Source organism: Marmota marmota, unplaced genomic scaffold (genome assembly GCF_001458135.2).
Source record: "Marmota marmota marmota unplaced genomic scaffold, marMar, whole genome shotgun sequence".
Lineage (NCBI taxonomy): Eukaryota > Metazoa > Chordata > Mammalia > Rodentia > Sciuridae > Marmota > Marmota marmota.
Window position 1 is genome coordinate 14,882,966 of NW_026000093.1, and position 25,356 is coordinate 14,908,321.

At 37.5% G+C, this 25,356-nt stretch overlaps 1 protein-coding gene and 3 long non-coding RNA genes across 4 annotated transcripts in view; 2 read left to right on the plus strand and 2 right to left on the minus strand.

Annotated features, from left to right (window-relative positions):
- The first annotated feature begins 33 nt into the window (after nt 1-33).
- The window catches only part of LOC107142426 (cytochrome P450 7B1), a 182,034-nt gene continuing 156,711 nt past the window's right edge, over nt 34-25,356 (plus strand). The window contains exon 1 of the mRNA XM_015485835.2: nt 34-324. Within this exon, the coding sequence (XP_015341321.2) occupies nt 227-324 (98 nt within the window). The 5' untranslated portion in view covers nt 34-226. The remainder of the gene's footprint in view (nt 325-25,356) is intronic.
- LOC125610561 lies at nt 6,629-14,046 on the minus strand. The gene is made up of 2 exons (XR_007340561.1): nt 13,868-14,046; nt 6,629-9,294 (listed from the first exon to the last, which is right to left on the minus strand). It is a non-coding gene; the product is annotated as an uncharacterized LOC125610561 (long non-coding RNA).
- Nucleotides 14,854-25,356, minus strand: part of LOC125610562 — a 29,419-nt gene continuing 18,916 nt past the window's right edge. Inside the window, exons 2-3 of the long non-coding RNA XR_007340562.1 lie at nt 22,783-22,786; nt 14,854-14,865 (exon numbers count right to left, since the gene is read on the minus strand). This is a non-coding gene — a long non-coding RNA (uncharacterized LOC125610562). The remainder of the gene's footprint in view (nt 14,866-22,782; nt 22,787-25,356) is intronic.
- Nucleotides 15,602-25,312, plus strand: LOC125610560. Its single transcript, XR_007340560.1, has 3 exons — nt 15,602-15,613; nt 19,546-19,551; nt 24,639-25,312. It is a non-coding gene; the product is annotated as an uncharacterized LOC125610560 (long non-coding RNA).

Below are 25,356 nucleotides of genomic sequence, written 5' to 3' on the forward strand. Positions count from 1 at the left end.
AGGGGTGGGCGGGGGGAGGGGAGTCCACTAACTTTGTAATTCAGCCTCCGAGACCCGCGGTGACATTCCTGTAGGCGCCGCGGGCAGGCCAGCTTCTCCTTCCCGGACCTGGGGGCGCCGCTCAGAAAAGCGGTCGCAGTGTGCAGAGTCGCCGCCTGCGCTGGTCCCCCTGGGCTGCCCATCGCGGCCCCGCGCTCACTGGAAGGCGAGAGACCTGTCCTCCAGAATGGGCTACTTCTCGGTGGAGCCGCTCAGCCTCCCCGGCCTGGCGGTGGCGGTAGCTCTGTTACTCTTTGCCCTGTGCCTGCGCTCCAGGCGCATCAGGTAAGCGCCCGGGCCTTTGGGGACACGCATGCGCCTTGGGCCCCGCGGCCCGCGCGCGACCCCGATGGAGAAGGGAGCCCCCTCCATGATTTCCAGAGTAGATAGAACTTGCTCCCGGCCACTGGCGTTCTTTGGGAGCGTGTGTAATAACAAAGGCGTCTTCCCTCTCTTTCTCGTACATAGGCATACGGGTTGAAGCTCTGGGACAGAATTCAATTTGCTGCTCCAGTTTAGGTTGTAATAATCCCAATGTTTGCAGTGTGCGTTGTGCATCGCGAGTGGCTTTCGCACAGGCACATTTTTGTGCCACGTTTCTGAATTGCTGCTTTATGGCCTAGAATTCATAGAGCGTTTCTGGAAGGGATTTATTTGTTTGTTTGTTTATTTATTTATTGCATTTCATTCACTTGAAATTAATGTTTCAAGGAAATGTTGGTGGGTGGGAGGGACAATGAAATCTGGGTATCTGTGCCTCGGTTTACCTGAATGTACCTTGTCTGCAAAAATGGAATAGTAGCACTTAACTGATGGGAATTTTTTGAGGAGTAGTTGCGTTAATAGTGTGAATATACCATTGCTTTATTTTTATTAGGACAAGAAAATACCACAGCCTAGAAGTGTGTCATTTCTTTAACTGATTGGAAACAGGGAAGTAGAAAAAAATCATTCACCTGGAATTTATCTTCTTTTTTCCTCTGTCTCCCCCGTCCCTCCATACTAGTACAGTTTTCGTGCTTTTTTATTTTTTATTTTTATTTTTAATGTGGTTCAGGGAATCCAACTCAGGGCCTTGCACATGCTAGGCAAGCCCTCTACCATGAAGCTGCAACCCCAATCCTAGTTTTTGTGAGTTTTAAAAACCAAGCAGGTAAGTTTTGGGGGGATGCAATTGATATTTTTAACATACATATTTACAGATATATGTATCAATGTATACAAGTATATGTACATGTGATAGTTTGTTCTCAGCGGTTTTTGGAAAAATGGCACTATTGTACAGGGTATAATTATCCATTGACATTTCTAGAATGGCTGCAGGTGAATACTCCAGATAAGAGTACTTGCTTTTCCTGCCATTCGAATTTTCTGGATATTTCTGGAATGTGCAATACCTTCTCCCAGTGAGAGGCCTCTTTTCCAGTGGCTGTGCTCTTGCTTTAGAGCAAAGGATGATTAGGACACTTTAACTTCAGTGTTATGTGATTCAGTGGAGGTTCCACTTTCTCTATTTGCAGTATAAACCAAAGCCAGTGAAGATATAATTCTAGCTATCTTTTTATTAAAAGAGAAGGTGGTAGACAAGAGGGCTATTTGTTCCACTCCCACTTTACATGCAGGGCAGGAACAGACAAGCTGACTAGGGCGTTCTGGATCATTGATGGTCACTGGGGTAAGATTGTGGAACTTGAGGGAGTAGTTGGGAAGGCAAAAGGGCAGGTAAACTTTCTTTCCAGCATTCTGAAAATAGATTCCTCTTACTCTGCATGGCTAAAAATTATTTTGCTGAGGTATTCATGTCACCAGCTGCCAACTTCTTCATACCAGAGAGACTCTATTTAAAAAGTTTGATACACTGCATTTCAGAATATACGTTAGCTCCATTTGACCCAGTACCTAGAGAGTCCTGTTCTTTAGTGCTGCTGTTTCTGGTGTTTGGAAGTTTAATGCTCTCGGAAAATGTCTGAAGTCACTACTAAGAGGGGAGACCATGATTGAGAGTCCCTTATATATTCTTACCAATATTTTTATGCTTATACTAATATGACTGAATATGTGTTAACAACAAAAGTAGAATATACTCTGTTGCAACTTTTTCTACTTTATGATACATTTTACACACCTTTCTATGTCAGTTTATAAAAATCATTATTTGTAATGATTGTAGAGAGATCAGTCACACACACACACACACCACACACAATAATGAATATCTTTGGGCTCATGTGAAAATATTTATGTAGGACTGTGGAGTTGTTATCAAAATGTATATGAGCTTTATATTTTAATAGATGTTGTCAAATTTCCCTAAGTCCCAGTTTATGTTACTTCTAATCATCTATATAAATGTAAACTTCCCTACATGCTATAACTAATAATTTTAATCATTCTAATTTTATCAGTCTCATACTACAGAAGATAAAATTTATCTTTTATCCCAATTTCCCCTTGCTTACTTCCTCAAAAAAGGAAGCTTGGATATCTTTAAAGGATAAGTTCTTTGTTCTTCTATAACTTGTTTTTCTCTTGTGTTCTTCATCTGATCATTAATGATTTTTCACATACTTTCGTACCTGCTACAGTTATTTTTACTATTATAATTCATATTCATTTTAGAATTTCTAGATATACCTTCTTGTTTAGAAAGCACTTTTATATCACAACATGATAAAAAATATTCACCACTGTTTTTCCTTATAATTAAATTACTTTATTTTATTTTATTTATTTGGTGCCAAGGACTGAACCCAGTGGCGCTTAACCACTGAGTAACATCCCCAGCCTTTTAAAAATATTTTACTTGGAGACAGGGTCTCACTGAGTTGCCTAGGCCCTCACTAAGTTGCTGAGGCTAGCTTTGAACTTGCAATACTCCTGCCTCAGCCTCCTGAGCTGCTGGGATTATAGGCATGGGCCACAGTACCCAGCTCATCTACTTACTTTAAAGAGATTTTATATATACATTTTTATTCTCATTCCATTTTTATTATTCAAACAACTATGTGTAAAAAGTATGTAATATAGATAGCATATTATAGGAACGTTGGATGTTCTGATGTAAAAGTTTCAATGTTATATAAAATTAGTAAAATGAAAAACAAAAGGTGAAAACCAGCTCAGAAGGTATTTGTTGTCTACCTATCATTGATTCTGACTCTTCTTGCTGAGCATTCTGAGTTCCCTTCCCCCCCCCTTCCATCCTTCTTTCCTTTCCATCCTTCCATCCTTCCATCCTTCCCTCCATCTTCACTCGCTCCCTTTCTTCCTAAGACAGGGTCTCACTCTGTTGCCCAGCTTGGTCTGGACTCCTGGGTTTAAGTGACCCTCCCACTTATGCCTTCCTAGTTGCTGGGACCACAGTCACAAACCACCATGCCTAGCCACTTTGATTTTCTTTTGTGCCATTCTTTTCCCCTGTTGAGAAAATGACTGTTAACACTGTCAACCACAGAAGCCACTGTAGTACTTTTCTGGGGAGACATCATCGGGTTGTCACTATGGGGCTGATGGGAAGTGGCTAGAATCAGGAGGATGTAGTTTTGACAGTAGAGTCAACAGGATTTGCTAATGGTGGGTAAGGGAGAGAGAGGAATCAACAATGAAGCTTAAAAGTTTTATTTTTTCAGGTGGGTGAATGGTGATGTCATTTCCTGAGATGGGGAAATTATATATGTAATTTTGTCATTCAGCATGGGACAGTTCTTTAAGAATTTTCATCCTTCCATCCTTTGTTTTCTTTTGTTTGTTCTTCACTGAGTATACATATATTTTTTCATATTTGGTTATCTGTGGAAATGTTAGATGAATCCAAACTTCACCATTTCTGATATACAAATTCTATATCAGACATTCAACGGTGGTTATATGTAGGTAATGAGTTTTTGTGGATTATTTTTCTTTTCTTTTTTATGCTTATAGGCATTTTAATATTTTTTTTTTTTAAAGAGAGAGTGAGAGAGAGAGAGAGGGAGAGGATTTTTTTTTTAATATTTATTTTTTTTAGATTTCGGCAGACACAACATCTTTGTTTGTATGTGGTGCTGAGGATCGAACCCGGGCCGCACCCATGCCAGGCGAGCGCGCTACTGCTTGAGCCACATCCCCAGCCCTATAGGCATTTTAAAATCACATCAATATTTTAAAATTGTGTGTGTGATATGTACATTTAGCACCTAGAAAAAGATTAATGTGTCTTAAGGTAAAGGCTTTTCCACCTACATTCACTTTGGGAAATTGCTACTTTCTTAAAGTAATTTCACCTTATTTTTTAAAACATTTCCATCAGTCATATATGAGCTTTTCAGTTGCTTCACATCCTCACCAATGTTTGATAAGGCTAGTATATCCGCCTGTAAGCATGATCCTTCTAGATTCTGGATCATTGTCTTCCTATGAAGTATTGAATTTTGTTTTGGCATACAGACACATTTCTGTCTGATTATCTTGAACTTGTGAAAGCTTAGTTTTATCCTTTATCAAAGGGAGTCTGTGGAAACTTGAGATACTGACAATGACTGCCTTCTTTGATGGGGCCATGATCTGAATGTTTAGGTCCCTCTAAATCTCATGTTGAAATCTTGCCCCTCACACAAGTGGGGGACCCAGTCAGACAGACACTTCCATAGTCATGCTCCTAAGCAGAGAATCTAACAGAAAAAACAGACATGTGGACACAGGGGGCACCCATCATTAAGAGTGAGCAATACATGGACAGAGGAGGAGATAAGGAAGGGAGGAAATTCCAGAGACCACAAAAAGAACAGGCCAGAATTGCCCCACTGGATTCCTAGTTCTGGGGACCCTTCTCTTCAGAGAAGTCTGTCTCTGTATCTCTGTCTCTTTTCAATAAACCTACTTCTTGCTTGCTAAAAATAAATAAATAATAATTAAAAGAAAAGAAATGTTGCCCCTCGAAGTGATAATATTAGAAGATGAGGGCTTCCTGAGAGCAAAGCAAGAAGGTGGCCACCTGAGAATCAGAAAACAGGCCCTCACCAGATACTGAATCTGCTAGTGCCTTGATCTTGGACTTCCCAGCCTCTAAAACTAGGTCAGAGCTTTCCCTTGTTTGTAAGTCATCCAATTTATGGTATTTTGTTATAGCAACTCAAACCCTGAAATCTGTCTCCCTGGGGATGGATAGCTCATAGCTTGGCCTCCAGGCAAATTCCTTCCTCTGGGTTCTTTGTAATCTTACCTGCAGATGCACTCCTCCAGGGTTGGCCAAGATTTTTTATGAGTGGTGTTCATATGCAAATTTTTGGTTGTTCCCCTCTTGGTTTAGATTTTTCTCCTTGATTTCCAGCCACTTCATACTCTGAAACCTCAAGGCACATTGTAACTTTTTGCTTTGAGTGATGTTGTTTACGGTGGACCTCATTCAACATGGGTCTGTTCTTTCAGAGTTTTCACTCCTTCATTACATTATCTTTTTCCTCCATTGAATATAAAATTTTAAAAAATATTTAGTAATCTATGGAAATGTTAGGTTAATTCAAGCTTCACCATTTCTGGTATGAAATTTAATATCTGAGGTTCAACAGTGGTTATATCTAAGTAATGTGTTTATGTGGGCCATTTTCTTTTCTTTTTACTTCTTACAGGCACTTTACATTGCCTTGTTTAAATGTGCATTTCTAGCTGGGTGAGGTGGCGCACACTTGTAATCCCAGTGATTTGGGAGGCTGAGGCAGAAGGAGTGCAAGTTCAAGGTCAGTCTCAGCAACTTTGCAGGATCTTCAGCTGCTTAGTGAGATCCTGTCTCAATAAGAAATAAAAAGGTCTGGGATGTAGCTTAGAGGTAAAATGCTCCTGGGTTCAATTTCCAATACCAAAAACAATAGCAACAAACAACCCCCCAAAAGTGAGTCTTTTATAAAATAAAAAAATTATGTATTTAAAATAAAACTTTGATAAATTCTTCTTCAATATGTCAATACTTGTTTCCTTTGGAAGAACTAACATTATAGGTAGATGGTAGTGGTAGCTTTTTTTTTGGTCCCAGGGAGTAAACACAGGGGCACTCAACCACGGAGCCATATCCCATCCCCAGCCCATTTTATTTTTTATTTAGAGACAGTGTCTCATTGAGTTGCTTAGGCCCTGGCTAAGTTGCTGAGGCTGGCTTTGAACTTGCAGTCCTCCTACCTTAGTCTCCTGCTCTTGAACCACGGTGCTTGGCTGATTTCTGACTTAGACTTGAGGGGCACTTGGAAATCCAGTTCATTTACAGCAAGTCATTAATATTTCATTGGATATGTTTTTATTCAACAATTAGCTACATTTCAAAAGTCTCTGTTTACTAGTGATAGATTTAATAATAGATTTAAGTAAACTTACTTTCCAAATTATTGTCAAAGACAACATATATAAACAGTCTGTGTATCAAAAAACAGACATGAAAATAAATGTGCCTTCAGTCTTCTTTTTTTTTTTTTTGCTTCCCCCATTCTCTGCAAAAAGGACAAAAATTAGTCCTTTTTGAAATAATTAAAATAAATATAAGATGGTCAAGTCTTCTAAATAAAAGTGCTACTAGCTGTGCAGACTATGTTATATAGGGTTTTCAAAAAATGGAACACTTTAGAAGAATCCAAAGGTTTTTAATGAGTAGGTGAAATTAGTTAAAGAAAATGATAGGAAGGGGGTGATAATACAGATTTTTTTTTTAATCTAACCATTCTGGATGTTAGATGCAAAATAGGTCTTCCTAGTTTAAATTCAGAGTGCTGAGGCTGCATTTCTTTGGCGGATCTAGGGGAGAATAAAAAAACATTTCCTTGTCTCTTCCAGTTCCCACAGTTCACCTGAATTCAAATCTTTCTTCCTTATTCTGATACTCCTGCCTTTCTCATAAGGATCCTTGTGATTACATTGGGCCTATATAGATAATTCAGGATAATTTTCCCAGATCCTTAACTTAATCATACATTCTGCCCAACATAGTCTTTCCTCTGATCCCTAAAGAGGCACATGTGCAAAACATATTCAATCCATCCCAGTATCCCCTAAAGTCTCAGCCCATTTACAACACCAACTCATATTCCAAACTATCATTAAAGCTCATCAGCTCAAAAGTCAAGATCTCATTATCAAAGTCATCAAAATTTATCTGTGTATGAGAATCTGAGTATGGTCTATCTTGGGTCAAAAAGGCTCACTTAAGAAGAATTTATGTTTTTAAATTAGTTTTAAAAAATGATACTGTTGTGGATCAAATTGTGATTCCCCCAAAGATCTTTTTTTCCCCTAATTTTAACAGTTTTTAATGAAAATTGTGTATAAGATTACTTTATTTCCCACACTCATTTTTTTTTTCCTTGTATTCAGGCTCCATCTGTTACTCATTTTGAGACCCTGAACAAATATTTCACCTCTTTGAAACATAATAATCAAATACCTACCAATGTTCCAGAATATTGGGTGCTTAATAAATGGAAGTTGTTATGTGGATACTTTTGAGGAACCAAGGTATCCAGGGAATTCTGCTTTGAATTGTTATCCGGTAGCCATTGAGACTATAATCAACTGCCTACCATAGAAATCTAATGGCAAAAAGGTAAACTGAAAATGTTCTTTCTCAGTGATTCTCAACTGTTGCAAGTGCTGTCAATGTGGGGTATAGTAGTGGACTGTATAGGTTACAGAATTTTCAAAGAACTGATTAAGTATTGGTTCTTTTTCAGTTTCTGTGTCTGTTTGGTTTTCCTCTGAGTCAGGCTATCTCTGTGTGCATTATCAGTTACCTTCTGAACATGGTAAAAGTAACCTTGAGCCATAGTAAATAATTTCCACCAGCAAATGTCTTTGAGCTGCTTCTGTTTGCCTGTTCTGGGGATTTTCTATTGCAGTGTTCCTCAAGCTAGCTGTAAGGAAGGACTAGTATTTTTCAATTTTTTCTTTTAATTTGCATCTGTCAAGGACTGCTTGTTTGTTAAATTAATTAAAAAAGAGAATTCATAAAATGAAATGTAAAAGGTGTTACAAACCCAAGGTCATTTTCTTTATTATTGGATCTAGCAGACATAAAAGTGTTCTGTCAAACAGGTCTAAAAGATTCTTACATTTATCTCTTTGTAGAGGAGTGACAAGAAAAGTTTGTGGTGGCTTGCAGTCAGGACTAAGGTTTGCGTAAAGTGTTCTTTTGAACTGTTGTTCAGCCCTCTCTTTTCTGAGCAAAGTCCTTATTTGGAAGCAGGGATGACCTTGCCATTTGTGATAAGGTGACCTGGCCATGTGATAAAGTCTAGAATGTTCAAATATCATATGCTATCTGGGTTTGAAAGCCTAGAAGAGAATTGACTTGTGCAGTAGATTTCCACAGCACTATCCAGAGATCTTTTTCTCCTAGTTACTGTTTGTGGGGAGTATTCACAGGGTTTCCTTTCACCCCTCTCCCCCAACACATACACACTCATATCCCAAAATTGCTGTCAGTGGTAAGAAATAAGATTAAAATGCTGTTAAGGTAGTTTTAGTCCAAGTAAGATGAGTTGTGACATGTTAAGATTATACAGATCATGCATTGTTTTGAAATTTGATTTGTTGATATTACTGTTTCACACAAAAAATCATTTCTCTTTCTTATTCGTCATCACTCAGTATCTACTGATTTCAGGAACTCCTGGGATTCTAAAATCCACAGTGCTCACCTGTCTTGTATAAAATGATGTAGTTCCCATGTACTTTGAATCATTTCTAGATTAATTTTAATACTGGATACAATAGAAACCCTTGTTATACCGTACTGTTTAGTAAATAATGACAAGAAAAAAAGCCTATACCTGTTCGGTACAAATGCAGCTTTTTCCAAACATTTTCAATCTGTGGTTGGTTGAATTCACAGATGTGGAACCTGTGGATTTAGAGGACCAACTGTACTTGATTACCCTCAAACAGGACCCATGGGGCTCTGGAGCCATGGCATTGTTCCACTGCTATGCAAGTGTAAAGAACTGGGCTGCCCTTATTAGTAGATTTTTTTTCTTTCTCTCCCTTTTCTCATAACAAAATATAGGAAAAAAAAAAGATATGGACAGCTGAGAGCAAAGCCATTTACTACTCAAGAGTGTGCTCAAGTTAGCAGGTAGATTTTTGTGTTTTTACAGAGGTGTCAGAACACTCTCCTGGCACCTGGGTTGTTCTTCATGAAGCAATTTGTACACTGTTCAGTACTTTACCTGATGAAGCCGAGGGTCGGTCTTATTACCAATCCAAATGGGTTTTGACTTGCTTTGCTGTTTTACTTTGCAACTTAAAAAAAGAAAAAGCAAAAAAAAAAAAAAGTCTTGTGAGAATATTCCTATTGTGTAACAGAGGGAGGGGAGGACTCTGTTAAACAAACATTTTGTGGTTGACTTTATTTTGTGTGTCATCCAATGTTTATTTAATGGATCATAGGATATTTGGTACTGCCACTGGGTCCACATTTCTCAACATTACTCAATGCTATAATCACATTCTACTGAAAAGTCCTATGGAGGCTTTAAAAATGTCATCTGTTTGTTATAGGAGAAAATCAATTCAGAAGTTTTGTTGGATTAGCATAAATCTTTTATCCCTGTCGGAATAAAATCTTTGAGTACTTGCTTGTATGGTATGTGGAACAATTTCTTAGGCATTGGGGTTGCTATAACAAAGTGTCATATTTTTTTTTTTTTTGAGAGAGAGAGAGAGAGAGAGAATTTTTAAATATTTATTTATTTATTTTTTAGTTTTCGGTGGACACAACATCTTTATTTTATTTTTATGTGGTGCTGAGGATGGAACCCAGCGCCCTGCACATGTGCACATGCCAGGTGAGCACGCCACATCCCCAGCTTAAAAATTGGTTTTTAAACAATAGAAATTTACTTCTCTTAGTTCTGGAGACCAGGAAGTTCACGACCAAGGTTCCAGGAGATCCATATCTGGTGAGGGCCCATTCTCATATATGACTCTCTTTTCACTGTGTCCTCACAGGTAGAAGGGACAAAGAAGCCCTCTTGGGTCTCTTATTGGGGCACTAATCCCATTCCTGAGGGCTCCACTCTCATGACCTAGTTACTTCCCACATGTCCCACCCCATAATACTATCACCTTAGAAGTCAGGATTCCAACATGTGAAGTTTGAGGGGACACAGACATGCAGACCATAAAAGGCAATTTGCGTATGTGAAGTCATCCATTGTTCAGTCTTTCAGCATGGAGAAAGCAGTATTTTTATTTATTTATTTATTTATTTATTTATTTATTTATTTTGCAGAAAGCAGTGCTGCGTAAGGCAAAGAACAGGACCATGGAACTAAAGTGAGCCTAGATCCAAAACTCGGCTCCACTCAGTGCAAGGATGATTTTTGAGAAGGTGGCAAGGAAAATGGAAATGAACGATATTGAGGTGCTACTGTTGTAACCAAAAGCTTGGTCCTCGTCCTCGATGCCAATCCAATAATGAAGACAAGGTCTTGAGAAAAAGGAAGAAGTTTTATTGCTTTGCTAGCAAAGGAGAAACACAGGGGACAACTGTCCCAAAAGCTGTGATTCTACCTATCCATAGGAACAGGGGGCATTTATAGAGGTGATTCAGAGAAAAATGAGGTTAGGGAGGAGAGATTAGGCAGGAGAAGGTTAAGGAAAAGAAGATCAGGGAGAAGTTGTTTATGGAAAAGAAGATCAGGGAGGATAATTTTAGGGTAAAGAAGATTGGGGAAAAGGGAAAAAAACAACCATTTAAGTCTCAAAGCCACTAGGGATGTAGTCAGAGCATCAAGTGAACCCCTGTTAAACTGTGTTCAAGGCTCTGGACCTAGATGTTTTCCTTATTTTGTCTCATGTAATTTTCACTCCCATTCAAGAAATAGTTCTTATTAAGTTATTTTCAAAAGACAAAAACTGAAACCATAGGAGATTAATTAATTTGCTTAAACTGTAGCGCTATTCTGGGTTTTTGGTTCTAGGTTCATTAGAGCTGTGGTAGACAGAATAAAGCCCCTCAACCCCAGATATATTCACATCTCAATCCTCAGAACTGTGGATAGGTTAGGTTACATGGCAAAGGGGAATTAGTGTTGCAGAAGGACTGAAAGTTGCCAATCAGATAATCCTAAAATGGGGATTATCTTGGATTATTGGGTGGGCCCAGTGTAATCACAAGGGTCATTCAAACTGAAAGAGAAGTCAGAGTGGATGAAGTCTCTCACAACCCAATAATTTCTCCTTTGACCTTTCTTACGTTGTCTCAAATGTGAGCTTTTGGGAGACACTTCACATCCAAACCTCTAGAGGAAGACTTCACTTCCTTATGAGACATTATCCATGTCTCTTTTTTAATCCATCAATTAATAATTAAGTTTTGAGGGATTATTATGTGTCTAGCTCCATGAATCTTAAAAATGTTTTGAAAATAGGTTATAGGATATAGGCCTTGAGACCCATGATTTTTTCAGGAAGATGGCTTCTATCATACAATTGGTTCATACCTACTTATACCAGCTGCAGCCTGGAGGAGAAGACTTTGATGAATTTGAGGATTTGAGGGAATTGGGGAAAGGGGAGTTATGTTTCACTGGTGTCCCCCCAAAAGGGTGGAATAGACAGAGCCATCGGCTGTAGAGGAAAGATTAATAGCTGCTTGTAGGAGAATATTTTTGTGCTTTATCAAGGCAAAGTCCCACTGAAAGTACTCCAGGTTACTGTTCTGTGAAAGGCAAAGACAGAAATATAGAAAGCTACTTTGCTGAATAAGAGAAGATGGCATCAATTATATCATGCATTTTTATAGCTGAAGTACTCATTTTTATGGCTTTGGCTTTTTTTTAACAGAAATATTTGGGATGGGATTTTTTTTGTCTATAGAATAATGAAAAGGATTAATTAGTTCTATAATTGCTGAATATAAAAATTAATAGAATTTTTAACAAAAGTGTAACCGTAATACGATTTAAATTCGTTGTCATTTCTCCTTACAACTTCATCCTAAACAGTTAATATTAATGAAGAAGAAACTTCAGAAGATTTATTTGATTTGTCACCTAGCACAATATCTAGCACTGAGTAGGTGCCCAGTGAATATTTGTAGAAAGAATGAAGGATGGATGAGTGAATGAACAGGCATTTTGATGCAGAAATTGTTAACTTTTTTCCAATATGAGTATTTTAGGGTTGTAAATATTGATATCAAATTATATAAATGCATACAAAAATGATACCTAATATCATACATATCAAAATTTCTGCTACTTCAATTAAAAAGTGAATACTACTTGACCAGGTGCTTAACTCATATGAATATTTATAATTGGAGGTATAAACCTGATCGAATGCAGTAGTGGAAAGATTAATAGCTTTGGAGTGGAATTAACCCACAAAATTCCTGTTTTTGAAAATTCAGAGTTAAAAAAAATATATATTATTAACTTTCAGATTTAGGTACTGTATTTGTATAACTGTAAAGTTCCACTCCCCGGCATAGATGGACAGAGTGCTTTATTTAACAAAACAGAACTCATTTGTGAAAGGGCTGAGACCATTTTTGATAATCATATACAAATCATATATATGTTTGGTCCTAAGTACATTTAAACAGGTAGGAGGAGAGCTCATAACTTTTAAAGAAACCAAATTTTCTGTCAAACAGAAAAAAAAATTAAAAAAGCAAAGTTGTTCTGTTGGAAAGCAATGTTTTTTACTAACTGTGCCTCAGAATTCTGAACACACAACCCATTGTATCTATCTCAGGAAGCCAATGGCTTGTTGTTGGATCACATCCAGTGAGGAATTAGTGTTGTGGTGTTGCATTTTGGTAATACTTTCCTTTGCGGGTAGGATGTAAGTAATTGACATCCTGGGATGACAGATATCACTTTAAAGTTAGCTATGCCAATATTGTTGACTCCAGTTTCTATTTTTGTATTTTGAGTATATAGTACTATAGATTTGTTTTGACTTGTAATATTGACCACTAACCCTTTCGAGCATTTCATATATGTCTACCAGACATAAAGCAAGTGGCTTTATGTTTCTGTCACAATAATAGTCCTCATTTTATTAGAAGTAGAAAGTAAATCTCATTTAAATAATGTTCCCAACATCATACAGCTAGGCTGTTCCTACAGTTTGAGTTCAAATTCATAGTATTTGACTTCAAGTCCAATCTCTTAACACAGTTTTCTTCTTCTTCTTCTTTTCTTCTTATTCTTTTTTAGCTCTTCTTACAAAAACGTTCAGACATATACATTTCCCCTTTGGTAAAAATGAATATATTAAGGTCCAATGCAACTTTTAAGCATTTCTAGTAGAAACTTAACTAACACATGAATATATACATTTGACCTTTTTGAACAAAGACTATAATAAGTCTAAGAATAAAGACAGAAAAAAAAAAAGTCTGCTGCCTTCCTCTCCCACTAGACTGCATGTCAGCCGCAGCTGATGGATCATGAACAAAACGGACCTCTTTCTCCCTATCCTGCATACCGGCTTTTACATCCATTGTTACTGGCCCAGCAGAGGATTGGGGTTCTCTGAGTGTCCTGACTGCTCTACATTCAGATCCAGTGGAGAGAAGGATAGATGATGCAGGAACCTGCCATGTGACACAAAGATAGTGGCCAGGTTTAGAGTCACATCTTAATCCTCCTGAAAATTTGTAAAATTTGTTCCAGACCCACCGTTTTATAAACGAAGACCACATGAAGGGACCTAGAATCAAAGGGGAAGGATGTTTTCACCCTTTGGGAATTAATTAAAGATACTTATTTATTTGGGTACCGAGAATTGAACGCAGAGGGGCTTAACCACATAGCCACAGCCATAGCCCTTTAAAAAAAAATTAAGACAGGTTGCTCACCAAGTTGAGTAGGGCCTCTCTCAGTTGCTTAGGCTGTCTTTGAAGGGACAGTCCTCCTGCCTCAGCCTCTTGAGCTTCTGGGATTATAGGTGTGCACCACTGCACCTGGCTAAAGAGAGATTAGGGTGTTTCCTGTTTTAACAATTCTTCCGAGATGGATCATGCAAACTATTGCATATGTCATTGCTGTTCTTATGATAATAACAGTCTTACATGCTACTTCTTTTACCTAGATAAGCAACATTAAATATTGAATGAGAAAGTATTACACACAGTTCAAATATTTGCTATGGCAAAGCATGGTAGTTACCGGTATATGTCTAATATGAACTTTTAGTCTTGTTTTGGATGTTGAATAACTTTTTTCGGGTGGGCAAAGAATCTCAGCACTGTATTGTATACAGAATATGTAACTCTGTCCTTCTGTTTCTTTGTAGCCTTACATGCTACTTCTTTTACTTATATGCAGTGTGTATGTACATGCATATATGTATGTGTATATATGTATACATATACATGTATACTCATATATATAAATATATATGTGTATATGTTTCAAACTAGTCCTACCCTTTTTGCTTGTCAGTGTGTTGTACCATATGGTCTAGAGCATCATGCCAAAAGACAAAAATATTCCTAGAACATATGAAATCATCAGTCAACTGAAGGAGGGTAGACTTGACCAAAGCATTTGTGACTCTGATATATTTATAGGCAATAATACATGGCTTAAATATCCAGTTCCAAGAAAGAGCACATATTTTAACCTTGAAATGGTAATTACTCCATAAGAGAAATAACTCAAATGTAAAGTCTTTAGACTTTATTTTTCTACCAAAATTGATTCAAATCAGTGTTTTTCTTTAGCAAAATTCTCCATTTCTATGTATGAAACTTGCCTCCCTTATTTTCATCTCTAGAGGTACCATGCACTTGAGCTCTTTGTGTTTTCAAAAGCGTGGGCCTTGGAGACGAACCCCACTGCAGGTGAATGGAGTCTTTGGGTTATACAGATCATGGCCACTACACTTTTTTCAGTGTGTTCCTTGGGTGGGATGTTTCCACCAATAAAGAAAGGCCCAGAAGATCAGATTCCACTGGATTCCTTGGGTCTGTGGAAGAAAGTTGTAATAATGATGTGATTCAAGGCTATTTCTAGCAATTCCATTTTATAATGTGCTGGGTAGTAAGTACAGAGATAAACCACAGAAAAACAAATTTTGATAGTGGGGCCAGATTGGAGAAAATCTTAGGACTAGGAACTGTTGGACTTGGTATTGGATTGGATGTGTGAGGAAAGAAGAAAAGAAGGAAGGTGATATTTTCTTTATCCCTGCCCCTAAGCTTTGATGGATATGTTGAATACTCAGTGCCTATGGTATTAGTGTTCTCTTTGGCAGTTCAGTGTGCAGACAGTCCTATCTTCATGATTTTGGAGTAGCTAAATGAAGTAAATTGGTTAGCTGCCAGCTCAGGGTAATTCTCTCAGATGTCACATTTCCCCCATGATGCATGAAATAGTTTCTGCTGTCCTTTATCAAGATGATATCTTCTGGGTGTAAGTAATTGACTGAAGGGTAGTATGTGACCTAAAAGCATTTTACTTTGGGATTTTTCAAGCTGCAATTGCTAGAATAGATTCTGTTCATCTAAGGTCTTGAAGTTATAAAGATATGACCTGGCAATAGTGAATAGCCCTTTGCCCAGTGTTGAGGGAACCAGGAATGGGAGTAGGTGAATGGAGTTGTCTGGTTGCTGGACAAAATACAGCTTTACCCAAGGTTTATGGTTGTTAAGTTAAAGTAAGACCTGTCGGCAGGATTGTATATTTTTCTCCATTTATGGTGCTCAGTCTAAGTAGGAGAAGGGAAAACATGCCAATGGAGTTATGGTTTTGTCTTTGATCTCCATGTGAGAGCAAGAGGAAAAGATAGTTGACAGAGAGAACCACATAGTGGTTGTGATAATCAACCATGGAATTTAAACTTGGAAATGGACACGAGAGGACATTGAATAGGACAGGAATTTAGAAAAGGTCAAGGAATCTAAAAGTTACTGAGACCAAACTCTGCTCATGCCCGAGGCTGGTGTCACTCCTGACTTGAGCACATTCTCCTTTGCATTGAGTTAGTGTCTTGTGTTTTAAGGCTGAAAGAATTCTGCCAACTTGGACAGAAAATATGAAGAAAAGAAGAGGTGGAGAGCTAATTGACAGAACTTTAGTCTTTAATCAAGTGATTCTTAATTCTCATACTGTATCAGAATTATTATTAAGCATATTAATTTTTAAAAATGATAACTATATTTCAGCCTCAAGATTCTGATACAATTGGTGAGGACTGAGGAATCTGTTATGGCTCCACACTGAGGATTCACCTACCCTGGTGGTTTCATGACTATGGTGTGCAGGGCACCATCTGAGCACTGAGGAGGCATGGCTGCCACTCTTGAGGAACTCACTGTGGGTTTTTATTTGTGTTATTGTTTATTTAATGTTTATTATGGTGAGAATATTGGTTTTAGATTTATGGCTTAATAGTTTTATTCTTTATGGTAGATGAACACTTTATTGCAAATTAAGGCTCCCTAAATAATCCATGTGTAAAGCATGTCCCTTTTAATAAGCACACAGTGTAGGGCAATAGAAGATACTGGAAAGAGCTTCCGTCTCTGTGTCAGCAAAGCCTGCTCGGTTGTGTCCTCTACTTCCCAGCTCTGAAATTCAAAGGAAGTGTCTCTTTGTGCCTTAGAATTTCCATCTGTAAATGAGGGGTTGTACTGGTACTGGAAGATCCACTTCTACTCTAATACCCTATAACTGAAACCACAGTTTCATTTTTTTCTAAAAACTATTTTTGAGACTTAGAGGTGTTCTATCTTTTTTTTTTAATATTTTATTTTTTTAGTTGTAGTCTGACATAATTCCTTTATTTTATTTATTTATTTTTATGTGGTACTGAACTCAGGGCCTCACACATGCTGGGTGAGCATTCTACCACTGAGCCACAACCCCAGCCCTATCATTTTGGTTTTATGTCACATTGTTGGTCTTACCTATTATTTATGTGGCTCCCCCATCCCTTGTTATTGGAGTATTGCCTGGTGGCAGGGAGAAAACATGAATAATTTGCTTCCCAGTATGTTGTAGTGAAAAGGGAAAATTTCTGTTCACATCTACACACATATAAAATGCTATTAAGAGTAGTAAGTAGGGCTGGGGATATAGCTCAGTTGGTAGAGTGCTTACCTAGTATGGGCATGGCCCTCAGTTCAATCCCCAGCACTACCAAAAAGCAAAAAAAAAAAAAAAAAAAAAAAAAAAAAAAAAAAAAAAAAANCCTTCCTCTTTTATAATCTTCCAGCTCTCATTGAATCTCATTATTGTCTCGAAGTGTAAAAATCTCTTGGCTAGGGGAAAAAATGAAGATTCAAATATTTGTGTTGGTCACAACTCTAGTCAAGCCATAGCACCACCCCCTCCTATAGATATCATCAAGGGATTATATTCCAATTATATTCCAATACATTTTTTTTTTTTTTTTTTTTTTTGGTACTGGGAATTGAATCAGGGCACTTAACCAGTGATCCACATACCCAGTCCTTTTTATTTTTTGAGACAGAGTCTTGCTAAGTTGTTTAGGGCCTCGCTGAGTTGCTGAGGCTGGCTTTGAACTTGTTAGTCCTCCTGTCTCTGCCTTCTGATCCTCTGACAATACATTTTACTTTTTAGGTAAAAATGTGCAATGCATTCATTTTTCTAGGTCAATTGTTTGCTACTAATGATTGTAATAATTTAATAATGATTTATACCAAAAGGGCATTTTTAACAGAATGTGATGATCATGAACATCAAAACAATATTTTAGATTTTAATATATATAATATTTGTTGCCAAGATGTGTGATCAGTTGATCTATAAAAAACAGGTTGTAAATAATAATTCTATGCAACTAATTTTGTGTAGCTTTCAGTTTATATTGGAAAATCCAGGAATTAGAATCAGTCTAACATGGGTGATTCTTTTATTGAGGGCTTTGTTTTGTTTTGGTGTGGTTTGGTTTAGTGGTGGAGGTGGTTTTGTTTGGTTTTTGAGATACGGTCTCCCTAAGTGGCCCAGGCTGGGCTCAAGTGCTCCTCCTGCCTCAGCTTTCTGAATAGCTGGGACTATAAGTTCAGGCTATTGTACCCTGCTAGGTATGTTTTCTTAATTGTCAAGGTAAGCATTTGATTATGCCTAAAATTAAAGGAAGCTTAGAATTCAAGCTTAGTTACCTACCAACATATAATCTTAGACAAATTACTTAGCTACTCTGGACCTTAGTTTTTTTTTTCATAAGTAAATTGAGAATGATAAGACCCATCTCATAGTTCAGCTTTGAGAAGTAAATTAAATAGCATATGTTAAGTGCTTAGTATAGTTTCAGGCACATAGAAAGCTTTCAGTGAATGGTCTCTTTCTCTTTCTCACATTGTATATGAATACCTCAACTTGATTGTATATAATCATTAAATTAAACATGACTTTAAAAAAGTAGCCTCTCGGAAAATTATTATAGAAAAAAGTGAGAATCAATTTTAAATATTGGAAATGTATCACAAAAGCCAATTATAAAATACTTGCTCCTTGAAATACAAATAATACCTCTTTATTCACCTCCTCTGTTTTAAATTTTTGTGCATTATTTATGTGTGCCTGCTTCTGTACTAATTAAGAAATACCTAATGAAAAAAAGAACCAATAAAGAAAAGAAATACCTAAAAGAAATTATTCATCAATTATTATAGCAAAGAATAATGAAATAGGCAGAGGAGCTATTCTGGGAGGATAAATACTACACGATCTTTAGGTTAATCTTATTCATAAGATGAGTGCATAAAGCAGTTATTTAAAGGTTTTTGGAAAGATTTGAACTTTCATGAATAATGGCCATGAAAAATGGTTTCCTCTCAAAAGCTATACAAACTATTAAAATATATGCCTTAATCTATGCAGATTTATGCTTTGGCAAATAGTTGGTAGACCTGGATAATTTCATAATTTAACCAACGTTTAAATGCATGAAAAATTAGTGAAGTAACCTGTTATTATTACTTATATATGTATTTTATTTTCTCAAGCTAATTTCATTCATATTTTAATAATCCATGGTTTTAATCTCCTTGCATGCAAATTATTGTCAGTGTTGTAGAAATTCTAGAATTTTGGTGGGTTGGTTATTTGGCTAATACAAGTAAAGTTGATCATTAAGCCTACAACTGGAGATAAGTCAGAAAAAAATCAAGAGAAGCTCTCATACATGGGCTGTTTTATTCTTGTGTTACATCAAAAATAATTTTAATAATCCATTATTTCCCTTTTCAGATGCAGAAACTTTATACTTGTTTTAGATAAGATAAAATCACAACCATAAAATTGTTATTAGTGCACTAGGAAAGCTACTATGGTATGTTTTTGAGCCCTAATTAGGATAACTACCATACTGTGTGACTTTCCATAAGCTCAATGTGTATGTTCTGTGCTATCATTTATAACAGTTTTAGCAAACTAAAGAAATTTTCACATTTGAAAATTTGGAAAGCAGTTCAGAAATCTCAACTTTGGAACAGGCCCGCCTTTCTCATTTCCTGCTTCCCTTATAAACCCTACATTTCTCCTCACCATGGAATATGCATAGGAGCAAACGGTTTGAAGACAGTATTGTACACAGTTCACACAAGGTCTTGTTAAGAAGATGGGACTACATCTTCAACCATATGGAGTGCTGAAATTTTGGGGAACAAACCAAAATGGTAATCTGAAGTCTTATTTAGGAAACAAAACTTGTGTGACTAGAAATAGACCAACTCCTAAATATATTCCAGTTTATGTGCATTCTGGTATAAAACACATGCCACTAAGTAGGGCTTTTGGGGGTCAGCAGAGAGCAGACATATTTTCCCAAAGAATGTTCCCACCATTGTGGAACTGATTAAACTCTCTTTTAGTTTGATAATTTTAAGTCTTTTTTCCGGATTGACACATCTGTAGTTACTTATACATGGTTTTTGATATTTTCAGTCCTTTTCAGGAAATGATTGTTCATTTTAAGATAATTTCCCCCAACTTTACTGAGATAATGACTCACAAATAAAAAACTGTATATATTTAAGATATACAAAATAATGTTATGAGAACCTGGGTAATCTTTCTTTCTTTCTTTCTTTCTTTTTTTTTTGTACCAGGGATTGAATTCAGGGGCACTTGACCCCTGAGCCACATCCCCAACCCTATTTTGTATTTAGAGACAGGGTCTCATTGAGTTGCTTGGCATCTTGCTTTTTGCTGAGGCTGGCTTTGAACTTGCAATCCTCCTGTTTCAGCCTCTCGAGCCCCTGGGATTACAGGCTTGTGCCACTGTGCCTGACAGGGTAATCTTTCTTATAACCAAGTTTATTAACATACCTGTCACCTTACAAGTTAATCATTTTCTTTTTGTATAAAGTCATTTAAGATGTACCCTTAATAAATTTCAAGTATGCAATCCATTATTATGAATTATAGTTAATAAGCCAGACATTAGAACTCCAGAACTTTCTCATCTTATACTGTAAGTTTGTACCCTCTGACTAGCATCTCCCCAATTCTCTGACATCCAGCCTGTATCAACCACCATTTTACTGTATTCTCGTAAGTTTGACCTTTTTAGATTCTACCTAGAATTGATGTTATGCAATATTTGTCTTTCTCTACCTGGCTTATTTCACTTAGCATAATGTCCTCCAAGTTCATTCATGTGGTCCCAAATGGAAAGATTTCCTTCTTTTGAATGAATGCTATGTTATTGTTTCCATAGCCTATTTATTACAAGCAGTGCTGCAGCGAACACTGGCATCCAGACATCTCTTTGAGATACTGATTTTATTTCATCTGGGTATATATGCAGAAGCCGGGTTGCTGGATCATTTGGTAGTTGTGTTTTTAACTTTTCGAGGAAGCACCATAGTGTTTTGCACAGCAGCTGCACCAATTTACATTGCCACCGACTGTGTACCAGCGTTCCCTTTTCTCTATACCCTTGCCAGCACTTGTTATCTTTTGTCTTTTGATAATAGCCATTCTAACAGGTGTGGGGGGATAGCTTATTGTGGTTTTGGTTGATATTTCCCTGATGGTTGGTGATTTTAAGCACCTTTTCATATTCATGTTGTCCATTTTTATGTCTTTGATATAAATGAATTGAAGTCCTTTTGCCATTTTAAAAATTGAGTTATTCGGGTTTTTTGATGTTGCTGCTGCTGTTATTGAATCGGATGAGTTCCTTGTCTATTTTCGGTATTAACTCCTTATTGGATGTGTGTTTTGTAAATACGCTCTACCTTTCGATAGGTTGCCTTTTTGTTTCATGAATGATTTCTTTTGCTGTTCAAAAGCTTTTCAGTTTTATGTAATTCTACTTGTTTCGATTTTGTTTTTGTTGACTGTGCATTTGATATACCTGAAACATCATTGCCAAGATCAATGTCAAGAAGCCTTTTCTCTATTTTATTATTTTATTTTATTTGTACATTTTTTTAGCTCTATGTTTACACTGATTTGCATGTACAGTGTAAAATAACACTCCAATGTCATCATTTTGTGTATAGATATCCAGTTTTACCAACCCTATTGAAGAGCTTATTCTTTTCCCATTGTGTATTATTGGCTCTTATTTAAGGTTAGTTGGGTTTATTTCTGAATTCTTTATTCTGTTCCATTGGTCTGTGCTTCTGTTTTTATATGACAGTAATTGTGATTATGAATTTTGACTTCAGAAATGTCACTTTGACATTTTAGCTTTAAAAATTACCATCTAAAATATCTTAGAAATATTGGTTCTCTTCTGGGCATAAAATACTGATAATAAAATTGTGAACTCCTATTGGAAATTTTGTTTTTTCAAAAATAATAAATGTTGCCCATAATACTGAGCTATGATAGAGTGGAGAGAATTTTTAAGAAGTTTGGTGACATGGGTTCAAGTCCGTGGACTTTCAAGCAGCAATAGCTTTCTAGCTAATTAATTATTTATCTTAAAATGTGAATGTTTTGATGACTCTGAGCTTCAATCTCCTTGTTTATAAAATAAAGAATTTTGTATTTCATACATCTCTAAGATCCCATTCTAGGTCAGAATTTCCATTTTCACAAAAGTCTAACATCTCACACTCATAGCTTGATAATTTCCCACATATTTTCAAATAAATAATTTATGTATCAACTTTTGTATTTGCTAGTTTTTATAATTTGACATATGATTGCTATTTCTTTTTGGCCAGTTGTGATTTTCAGATACATTTTGATGCAGCTTATAAGAGGGAACACACTGGAATTTATTTTTGAGAATCGTGTAAAAAGTGTAAATATTTAGAAATATTTGTGATCATAAACAGCATCAAGTCCATTCAATAGAAGTGAGAAAAGTGATAGTAGATGTGTAGGAGCTCAATTTTGGTTTAGAGGGAGGATCTATTAATTCAGAAATGAACAGACTGCAGACCTCCCGTGTAGCTGTACCATTAGACTTAATGTTTCTACTCTGATGTGATCATTGGTTTGTGACATTCAAGAATACATCTTTCATTCCAGTGAGCTGCAGCAGATCCATATATCTGTGGTCAGTTCTTTCTCCATCACTGGGTCCAGGGCTGACCAGTCTGGGCAGGTCACCCTAAGTGTTATTTACCTCCCTCTTCCTTTCTTCTCAAAGTGCAGTGGGACCCCAGGGTGTTTGGTGAGCTTCTGAGTTAGTATTTGCTCAGCCACAGACCCTGCTTTAGGCTTGTCCTCTGTTGATGTTGGTCAGATTGGCTCATGTCCCAGGTGGGGGCAGTCTGATAGAAGGAGCAGGGCCTAATTGCTCTGCCTTTATCAACTGGGTGACACTGATCTTTTCAACTCAGCTGGCCCTGGAATTTTTCATTTGAAATAGAACAATAATCCTAATATCATTACTAAAAACAGCACTATGTTCCTTACATCATTTCATTTGATCCTAACTATCATGAGTAATGAGATATCATTATTATATGCTTTTTTACAGATGTAAAATCTGAAGAAGTGAACTTACCAAGTTTAAACAGTGATTAGCTGTGTCTCTCCTTTGCCTGTTTTTTGTTATTTTAAAACAAAAGAAAAGGAGAACAGAATTTCATGTACTGTGTATTTACTATGAACCAAATATCTTATTAGGTACTCTAGTATATTCTATTATGAAGTGTTAAATAAGTAAATGAATATGAGGAATATTAAATGTGTTTAATAATAATATGAAACAAATTATTATCCCCATTTTGTAGATGAGAAAACCGAGGTTTAGAAGTTTGGAAAGATGTTTGCAGGCCACTTGGCTGATAACTCCTGGAAACTTGTACGCAGTCTGTTGGACTTCAGGTGGCCAATGAATTTCCTCTCAACCGTCAGCTGCAGGTGCTGGAGGTTATTCATAGCTGCATAGAGAGGACACTGAGACTGTACCTAGAATCATGGGAAAGAGCATCTCATTCACTTTGTGACGTATGTTACAGGAGTGAGGGGAGGAGGCAGCACCCCTGCCTTTTATTTCTTATCCCTGAAATAGATGCTCACTCATGTCCCTGTCAGCTCCACAAGGCTGTCATTCTAGGTAACCATAAGAATAGGTGGTGTCTTAGTCTATATTCTCCTGAAGGAAGAGTTGGGGGCAGAGGCTCCTGTATGCTCTAGGTGGTTTAATTGGGAATGTGACTCCAGGGAGCAGGAGCAGAGGGTGAGGATGGGAGACAACCCATTCAAGGGTCATTACAGAGGTGGCACCCACTGGTACTAAGTCTGGAATGACCTGGGAAGCTTAATGAAATGAAGAACTGTGCCCATATAGGGGTGTAGAAGGGGAAGGAGCATTTATATAGAGGTATTTATATGGAGACAGTCCTGTGGGTGTTAATTCCCCCCCACACACACACACACTACTGGGTGGCTTGTGTGTGAGTGTTCAGGGATTTGGGGGCATAGCCTATGCTGGAGTATAGAAGAAGCCCAGGGGTGGAAAGCCAGAAGCTAACATTGCAGATCAGGGATGAGGTATAGTCAAGTTTCACCTGAAGGAAGCTGTTAAAAGCCTGCACTGAACTGGGTTAGCTCAGTATGGTGGTGTGAGTAGTGGGAACAAGACGATCTTGAAGAAGTATTCCATAGGACACTGACCACCGTTGACCTCCATAATGCCCCTAGGCCTGGAAGGACTCAGTAAGCCACGTACACAAGACTACGTGCGTGCTAGGGAAATACTAATGGAATCTAGTCTTAGCTTCTTCCTCCACTTTCCCTCTCTTGTTTTCAATCTATGAGAGCACATAAGCACATTGGACATTAACAATCCTGTTTTATTGAATATCTATTATGTGCCAGCTCCATGCTGGACTCCAAGCCCATGATATCACTCCATCTTAACACACTGTGATGAAGAACAAACCAAGCCTGGAAAGCCGGTCTGGATTGCCAGAGGCCACTCCCACAGAGCAGATGAGCTGAAATCCAAACATGCCTCTGGCTGATTTCGAAGCCCATATTCTTTCATTCTGCAGGCTCTTGGACTGGCAAAGACAGAATGGTTTGGCTCGTGTTTGGGCAGCGCTTGAGCTCTTACCCTGGAACTCTATGATATGAACTCACTTCTGGGACTCAGACTTGTCAACATCCCTCAAGTGAGTCAACTGGAGACCTGGCGGGTCTCCACAGTAAGTACTGGAAATCCCCAGGGCACTTCTGACTCAGAGTGGTCTTCCAGAGTCTATGAATCTTTAAGCTGTCTGCGTAAGCAAAAACTCAAGTTGAAAGTTCTTAGAAACTGCACTGAATTATTCCCCCCCCCCCACAAGTGCTGAAAGGCCACAATTTCTCTAGTCATCAGAAACATAAAGATTAAACGGCATGCTCAGAGTTACAGAGAAAATGACTGTCAACGTCTCTGGGTCTTGGGGTTCTCGTTTACACTTAGGAAATAAGGATGTGGATTTCATGGTCTCTGAGGTGCCTTCAAAGCTAAATTTCATGATACAGAAGCCACGCTGGAGCACATTGTGAGGGGCCTGGTTTCAACATTTCTGTTCCCTCGGAATTTAGCAGAATCTCTGTTTGCCACTGGCAGTAGAATGCAAAGCTAGCAGCTCCCGTCTCTGTATTCTCTTTCTCTACTCCATATTAGTTCTTCACCCTATCCCAGCACCCATAAAGTCAGCTTCTGAAATGAACCCTGAGCCTAAAACATGGTTGGATGTTTACTTCCACCTTAATGTGGAGAACCCTATTAGTGTGTTCTTGTCCTCAGGTGTAATTTGCATGTTGAGACTTAGATCTAATTGTGACCTTAAAGGGGGGTCAAATCAATGACTCTGTATCTAATATTTTTCCTGCAAGTATATCTTTATATCTCCTAACAGTCTCTATAACCATAAGAAAATATGAGATTATAAAGAAAAAAAGGACAAATTCA